An 8,842-nucleotide genomic window follows, 5' to 3' on the forward strand; every position below is an offset into this window, starting at 1 on the left:
TGGAGAGGTAATTGCTTTATTTTTTTAGTCTGATCTGAGGTCTGCAGGGATCTTAGGGAGGGGATGGGGGGGGGGGGGGGGGGGTCACATGAACACTGGAGTCTGCAGGGATATGAGGAGGGGGGCTCCTTAATTTTGTGGTCCAGTATGAGGTCTGCAGAGATTTGGGGGGGGGATGCAGCATTAATTTTGTGGTCTGATATGAGGTCTTCAGGGATCTTGGGGGGGCATGAATTTTGTGGTCAGATATGAGTTCTGCAGGGATCTTGGGAGGGGGGATTTTGTGGTGTGACAGACATGAGATCTGCAGGGATCTGGGGCAGGGCATGCATTTTGTGTTCTGATATGAGATCTGCAGGGATCTTGGGTGAAGCATACATTTTGCGGTCTGATATGAGGTCTACACAGATCTTGGAGGGGGCATGAATTTAGTGGTTTGATATGAGGTCTGCAGGAATCTATGGGAGGCATGAATTTTGTGGCCTGGTATGAGGTCTGCAGGGATGTATGGGGGGATGAATTTTGTGCGTTGATCAGAGATGTACAAGGATTTGAGGGTGGGAGGTGGGGGGCACATGAATTTTGGGGTCTGATAGTAGGTCTTCAGGGATCTGTGGGAGGAGGTATATGAATTTGGGATCTGATATGAAATCCCAATTGGTGGAGTGGGGGTTATATGGAACCACATTAATTGGGGTCTGATTTGAGGTCTGCATTTAAGGGAAGGAAATTATAGGGGACACATGATCCTGGCGTCAGTATGAATCTGTGGTCTGTTTAAATTTGGGATCTTATCTCTTGTTTGTATGAAAGTGGGGCTAATCTGGGGTCTATACTAATTTTAGTGTCTGTCAGGAGGTCTGTATTCATTTTGAGGACTGGTGTGGGGTTTGATACCTAAAGTTTACTTTGTGTACCATCATTTTCTATTTCTGTAGCCATCCTTTGGATCTTTTATTTTAGCAGTACAGTGATTGGCGGGGGAAGGGGGGGGGCATTAGGCAGCACAGTCAGTACAGTAAGGCTACTTTCACACTTGCGGCAGATGATCCGGCAATCTGCATGCAAACAGACAGCATTTGTAGATAGATCCGAATGCGGCTCCGTCTTACAAATGCATTGCAAGAATGGATCCGTTTCTTCGGATGTCATCCGGAGAAACGGATCCGTTATATATATTTTTAACGGATCCGGCATTGCAGTATTTTTAATACCGGATCCTGCACTAGTGCATTTCAATGTAAATTAATGCCGGCATTAATTTGCATTCCGGCAACTGATCCGGAATTTTGGATGGAGATAATACCGCAGCATGCTGCGATTTTTCCTCCGTCCAAAACACTGTTCAGTGACTGAATGGAAGACATCCTGATGCATCCTGAACGGATTGCTCTCTATTTAGAATGCATGGGGATAAAACTGATTAGTTATTTTCCGGTATAGAGCCCCTAGGACGGAATTCAATGCCGGAAAAGAAAAACGCTAGTGTGAAAGTACCCTAATGTGGACATATGGGACAGCAGTGGTCACAGCATTGGTGGAAATTACAGTATGGACATGTTAAAGGGGCAGCTATATGGGGAGGTTCTTTGCTATAGACAGTGGTTATGTACGGCAGAAGCAATGAGTGAAGGCAGACATTTAACTTAATCTCCTGGGCCTTAATGTAAAATCTGTAACAGCCCCCATCTACCATATACGATTTATTAATCCTGGTGTCTTCTTATATAGCAAAGGGGGTAGCAAACCCGCGACCAAAGATGTCTGCACACGATGTCCTAGACCAGATGAAAAGGAAAGTGAAGAACTCAAGAAGCTGTGGAGACACCACCTGTCAGTCACTGGAATTACATTTGGTATACCTGTGACTGTTTCTTATGAGATATGTTTTAATTTGTATTGGAAAGTTGGGTCTATGTGAATTGATTCAGGAGGGGGGGGGGGGGGTGCAATTTGCCTGCTCTGTCTAGGATAACAAATTACCTTGTCCTAGCTCTGGTGAATCAGCTGTACCTGTGCAACTGGGAATTTAAAAAATTCAAAATTTCACTTAATATATTTCACTTACCAAAAACCACCTGCAGTAGGACATTCTCAATGACAGAATATTCTCTTCCAGTCCATATTCGCCATTTATACAGACCAGTGTCCCAATGTTGTAAATTCACCATAGTCACATTCACTATGCCAGTTCTTTCAGTATTTTGTGAAAGGAACAGTCTTCCTTTGTATCCGTTATTGCTGGTAACTTTCGTGTCCATAATATTTTCACACTCTGTAATGGTTACTTGCCTGCACCAGCTGCTTATCAGATTCCTGTACAGGAAAGTGTCATACTTAAATGTGATGGTCACTGAGCCCATAACTGCAGCCTGGACCTCACGTACTTGTATAGCTGAAGAGCCTGGAGATCAGGATAAACAGTTTAGAAAGACTTCATTACTATACAAGTATAAAGATAGTAAAAGCAGGTTACAATATATTACTGTAGTTTCACCTGTAATAAATAGAAATTCACCGAATAGTCCTGTACTGGAACTGCTACCTCATATTATGCTTTAGCTATGCATTTGAATATCTGCAATTTCATTTTATTATATTATATTTAAAAAAAACTTTGTCCAGTATAAACCCATAGAAATGTTATAGTACATTTTGTATACTTTTTATGGATTAGAAGTCTGTCCCCCCATGATATCCACTTTCTTTTGCTATATTACCATTACTAAGTTTTATGTTATAAATAAATAAACTGTAACTTACATTGGATCCAAGTATAGAAGAAAAGCTGAAAAGCCATGGGTACCAGAACTGCTTGAAAAAGCCACGACTTGACTAACATCATGTCTGTGATGCCAATTATGTGCCTGGCCAGAAAGAACTGTACAATTGTTGTAGCACTGTACAATCTTTCTGAGCAATGTGTCTTCATCATTCTTCCCAGGTCTAAATCATAGGAAGCTTTGGAAGGCGCAGATAACCACAGATAGGAAATGGTTTGTCATTATGGGCACTGCTATATAAAATGGTGAAAAACCACAAACTATCTTTACATACTGTTTTCAAAGACAAAATGTTCAAAATCTAATAAGTCTAGAAACTAACATCATGCAGTAGATCAAGACTTATTTACGACCATATTTAGTGAGATAAAGGTTAAAATTTAAGTTCAGTGACCAAAAGCATGTTACTTATGAACAGATATAACCAGCCATGTACTGTAAGTGGATTGCATTAATGTTCCAGTATGATGACCCCTACGTAATAGACTGACATAACGGTTACAGAGAGAACATGATAGAAATTCTCCACACATAAAGACCAAAGTCATTATGGAAGATGTCCTTTAGGGGCTATTCACACGACCGTACAAGTTTTGCGGTCCACATATCGTGGATCTGCAAAATATGGATATGATCTGTGTGCATCCCACACTTTTCGCAGGACCAGTTGTAATAATGCCTATTCTTGTCCTCAAAATCTCTTCTGAGGGGCCATGGAAAGGACACATGGATGTAGATAGCACACAGTGTGCTGTCCGCATTTTTTTGTGGCCCCATTGAAATGAATGGGTCAGTGTGCAATCCGCAAAAAATGCGGATCAGACGCGGACTGAAGATACGGTCATGTGAATAGCCCCCAAACTATGAGAAAGACGACAGCAAGACCAAGGGCATAACCAGATATTGTAGTGCCCCATAACAAAACCTAGTATACCAGAGTGAAATGAACAATGAATCTGATGAATATACAATTTTTTGTATATAGTGGATGAATTTTTTTTATGAAAAAAAATACTCTCCTTCTTACCCACTTTAGTCAACTTTTATGTCAGGAAAAGTAGAACATGTGCGTCACCAACTTACCTGTCCAGACTCCATCTCCATTCTGTTGGACATGCTGCCAGGCCACGCCCTCTGTGATGCCCCCTAATGACATGGTCACGTCCATAGTAACGGAGCCCAATGCTCTGTTTCTCCCTGCAGCATACATTCGCTAAGGGAGGTTTTAGCTTTCAGGTGTGTCTAGTTATTACGCGTGCTGAGGGACACCGCAACTATCCTACTGTGGTGCAAGTTGTGTTCTGGTCCAATGGGGCGCTCTATTTAAATCCCCTACTGGCAATTCACCCTTTCCAGTTATCGGTTTTCACTCCCTTGCTGTGCCCTTGGTTCTGTTCTGTGTGCTTTTGGATTGCTTATTATATTAACCTCAGCTTTGACCACTTTGGCTTAGCTATTCTGACTACCCTCGGTTGTCTGATTTGGCACTGCATTTTCCACCCAGTTCCGACCCATACCTGTACAACTTCATCTTTGTGTAGTTTATCTGTGTGTGTGATAGTCCTGCATCTAGCAGACAGAAACAACCGGTGGATTTCCCTTTTTTTTGGTGGGCTTGGATTCAGTCTGTGTTAGACAGAGAGTTTTTTTGTAGGTTGTTTTTCTGCATCTAGCAGATTAGGGAACTTCCGCCAGTTGTGGACTTGCCGCCTAGGGCTTGCTCTGCAAGTAGGCAGGGAAAGTGGGCTGGATTCCAGTTAGGGCTCACTGTATGTGTGTGCTTTTTTTAAACTTGGTGCTCATTGTGTATAATAGATTTCTCAATGTATTTTCACCAGACGCTTGACATAGATACATTGATAAACCTCCCTCATTAAGCTCTATGTATCATTCACTAAATACAGAACATGATAAAACCTTAAATGCCTGCAACCACCAGGGGAGGGAGCTCAGTGCATCAGAATTTATAGTTATACCATTGAACTCAATGGCAACTGTAAAATATCTACACACTGAGCTCCCCTAGTGCTGGCTGCTGGAAAATGTCATAGATCTATATCAGTAAGAAGGAAAAGTTCCATGCAGGTCTCCATTGTAGTCGCATGGCCTGTCTTCATGGTAAGTGTGGTAAGTACATCACTGGAGTGCAGATAAATATAAAAATGAGGTGTAATGTGAACTGTGAAAAGGACATTTATGAAGATGCCACCATTTTATACACCGGTCATAATCTGCTGGGGTCAGCTGTGCCACAATTATTAAAAAGGAGCATTCTTAATAATTGTGGTCTATCTCAGGATGTCTGTTTGCCAGAACTGAAATCTATACCAACTAGGAGGTGGTGTAGTTTTCATGTATGATTTTGTAAATTATAATAAATGTACCAGGCTGCAAATTTTGCTCAATTAGGGCTAGTACTAAAATTTGTGACATTTTTGACCCAGAGGGTTTAATAATTTCTATCCTAAGTATTTGGTATTCCTTTGACACCGTTATGATCAGTTTTTATCCATTGAATTTCTTATATCCATCAGGTTTTCTCTGTTATTTTACCTGTAAATTGGTTGTCCAGTTTCACAAAGAAAACGAACAACACATGTGATCCACCTACAATAAAGAATAGATTGTTGCTTGCCTGACAGTTCCCACACTGTTGCCCCAGTTCTCCCAGCAGGGCTCTGTTTACCCAGCTTCAGTGGTGACATCATGTTGACAACATGTGACTGCTGCAGCCAATCACTGGGCTTAGCAGTGCACTGAAGAGGCCAGTTATTGGCTGCAGTGGTCACATGCTGCAGGCGGGTAAAAAGAGCCCTGTTGGGAGAATCAGAGAAACGGTAAGTAACAATCTATTCTTTACTGCTGGTGGATAGTGTGTGCTGTCCGGTTTCTGAAACAGGACTACCCCCTTAAGTCAGGTTCTCAATTTCCTAAATTCTTGCAAATTTTTCTTTATAGTGTACACTAGTCCATTTTTTTAGAGGAGAAGTACTAGTGGCTATGATGGTAGTATAGTACTCACAATTCACAGTGGCAGTCTTCCTTTTCACAGTCCCCAAGCCACCCTTTTCTTCCTTAGGGCACTCCCTGACTTTCTGGTGCTCCTGTCTGGTAGTAGTTGGAGTTCCTTTGATGGTGGAGGTTTGGCAGGGTACAAGGCTGGAGCTCAGATCAAGTGAGGACTGGTGAATGGTGGAGACATTGACCAGGACCAGTTTAGCTGCAATACATAAAGTCTCTCTTTACTAACCAGATAATGGGAGTAGTAGTTCATCCAGCAGTAAATGGCAAAGTTTTGAGGTACTGTAAGCTACAGAGTAGGATTTTCACAATAGTTGTAATAATGGTAGTAGTAATTTTCCCTCAGTCCCAGTCTATGTTTACTTTGCAAATTTTCAAAACAACAAAGGCGTCCAAAGCACTCAGACTACACTAAACAGCACCTAACTCAGAGTGGAAGGGCCAGCATTCTCCTGTTCCCATATCAGCTCTTGAATTACATACAGTCAGGTCCATAAATATTTTTTTAACTTAACTGCAGACTGTCAGCTTTAATTTGAGGGTATTTACACCCAAATCAGGTGAACGGTGTAGGAATTACAACAGTTTGCATATGTGCCTCCCACTTGTTGAGGGACCAAAAGTAATGGGACAATTAGCCTCTCACTTGTTCCATGGCCAGGTGTCTGTTATTCCCTCATTATCTCAATTACAATGAGCAGATAAAAGGTCCAGAGTTCATTTCAAATGTGCTATTTGCATTTATAATCTGTTGCTGTCAACTCTCGAGATGAGATCCAAAGAGCTGTCACTATCAGTGAAGCAAGCCATTATTAGGCTGAAAAAACAGAACAAACCCATCAGATAGATAGCAAAAACATTAGGCATGGCCAAAACAACTGTTTGGAACAGTCTTAAAAAGAAGGAATGCATCGGTGAGCTCAGCAACACCAAAAGACCCGGAAGACCACAGAAAACAACTGTGGTGGATGACCAAAGAATTCTTTCCCTGGTGAAGAAAACACCCTTCACAACAGTTGGCCAGATCAAGAACACTCTCCAGGAGGTAGGTGTATGTGTGTCAAAGTCAACAATCAAGAGAAGACTTCACCAGAGTGAATACAGAGGGTTCACCACAAGATGTAAACCATTGGTGAGCCTCAAAAACAGGAAGGCCAGATTAGAGTTTGCCAAACGACATCTAAAAAAGCCTTCACAGTTCTGGAACAACATCCTATGGACAGATGAGACCAAGATCAACTTGTACCAGAGTGATGGGAAGAGAAGAGTATGGAGAAGGAAAGGAACTGCCCATGATCCTAAGCATACCACCTCATCAGTGAAGCATGGTGGTGGTTGTGTCATGGCGTGGGCATGTATGGCTGCCAATGGAACTGGTTCTCTTGTATTTATTGATGATGTGACTGCTGACAAAAGCAGCAGGATGAATTCTGAAGTGTTTCGGGCAATATTATCTGCTCATATTCAGCCAAATGCTTCAGAACTCATTGGACGTCCCTTCACAGTGCAGATGGACAATGACCCAAAGCATACTGCAAAAGCAACCAAAGAGTTTTTTAAGGGAAAGAAGTGGAATGTTATGCAATGGCCAAGTCAATCACCTGACCTGAATCCGATTGAGCATGCATTTCACTTGCTGAAGACAAAACTGAAGGGAAAATGCGCCAAGAACAAGCAGGAACTAAAAACAGTTGCAGTAGAGGCCTGGCAGAGCATCACCAGGGATGAAACCCAGCGTCTGGTGATGTCTATGCGTTTCAGACTTCAGGCTGTAATTGACTGCAAAGGATTTGCAACCAAGTATTAAAAATTGAAAGTTTGATTTATGATTATTATTCTGTCCCAATATTTTTGGTCCCTTAACAAGTGGGAGGCACATATGCAAACTGTTGTAATTCCTGCACCGTTCACCTGATTTGTATGTAAATACCCTCAAATTAAAGCTGACAGTCTGCAGTTAAAGCACATCTTGTTTGTTTTATTTCAAATCCATTGTGGTGGTGTATAGAGCCAAAAATGTTAGAATTGTGTCGATGTCCCAATATTTATGGACCTGACTGTATATGGCATTAGAGTCTACATTACTGATAGGTTATTTACCCTTTAACCATGCTTAGCAGTAATCTACTGGATCACTCAACATGCTGTTAAGGACAAAACAACCCAATCTGTCATTTTAATGTTCTATGATTGACTTGATCTCTCGCTCAGACACTGGTCTGACAAGAGATAAACTACCGTTAAATGACTAAAAAGCAGAACTTCCAAAGTAGCTGAGGAAATAAATTGCTAAAAAAGACAGGATGTATTATAAAGAAAAAAAAATGCTACAAGAAAGTAGTTTAAAGGAGTTGCGTAATGGTATAATATTGATTACTTATCCTCAAGTTAGGTTATTTCGCTTGTAGCAGCGGTGCAGTGTCAACTGCTAGTTCCATTCAGCGTTAACGCTGGGAGTGTCTGGTACTTATGTACCTGGCCAGAAGTCAGATGGTCTAGCAGGTGAACTGCAGGTACTTCCTTGAATTCAACTGTATGGCGGTCAGCAGTGTCGGACTGGGGTGCCTAGGGCCCACCAGTAAAATTCATTCTGGGGGCACACTCTGGACCTACATGCAAATACTACCTGCTCACATTGCAGGGTCTCTGCAACAACTTAAAGAAGGCATGGGGAAAAAGGAATATGAAATGGCCTTCTTCTGTATCTAGAAGTCATCTCAGCCACCTGATGCATCTATAATAGTAAAGTAGGTCGTTTTTAAATATTCTATCCAGTTTTTACATGGATATAGGCTGGTTAAGATGCTGTGTTGATGGACTGGAGGCCCAACTTTGTCAGAGGCCCACCGGGGATTCACCTATTCCGCTGTGGGCCAGCCCAAGCTTGGCTGTCAGGCTCAGAGTGGTGAGCGTTGAGTGTTAAACACTGCAGCAGGGCTAGAAGCCAATGGCTTCCTGCCCTGGATTTCACCCTCATTAGCCACAGGCCACTAGACCTAAATCCTATGAGGTAGTGTATTAATGTTGTAGGTGTGATG

At 42.0% G+C, this 8,842-nt stretch overlaps 1 protein-coding gene across 3 annotated transcripts in view; it reads right to left on the minus strand.

The window, feature by feature from the left end:
* Positions 1 to 2,886, minus strand: part of LOC120993346 — a 98,770-nt gene extending 95,884 nt beyond the window's left edge. For all 3 annotated transcript variants that reach the window (XM_040421873.1, XM_040421872.1, XM_040421871.1), the window contains exons 1-2: positions 2,764 to 2,886; positions 2,069 to 2,404 (exon numbers count right to left, since the gene is read on the minus strand). In XM_040421873.1, coding sequence (XP_040277807.1) covers positions 2,069 to 2,404; positions 2,764 to 2,845 — 418 coding nt within the window. In that variant the 5' untranslated portion in view covers positions 2,846 to 2,886. The remainder of the gene's footprint in view (positions 1 to 2,068; positions 2,405 to 2,763) is intronic.
* Between the last annotated feature and the right edge of the window lie 5,956 nt (positions 2,887 to 8,842).

Source organism: Bufo bufo, chromosome 3, assembly GCF_905171765.1.
Source record: "Bufo bufo chromosome 3, aBufBuf1.1, whole genome shotgun sequence".
NCBI lineage: Eukaryota > Metazoa > Chordata > Amphibia > Anura > Bufonidae > Bufo > Bufo bufo.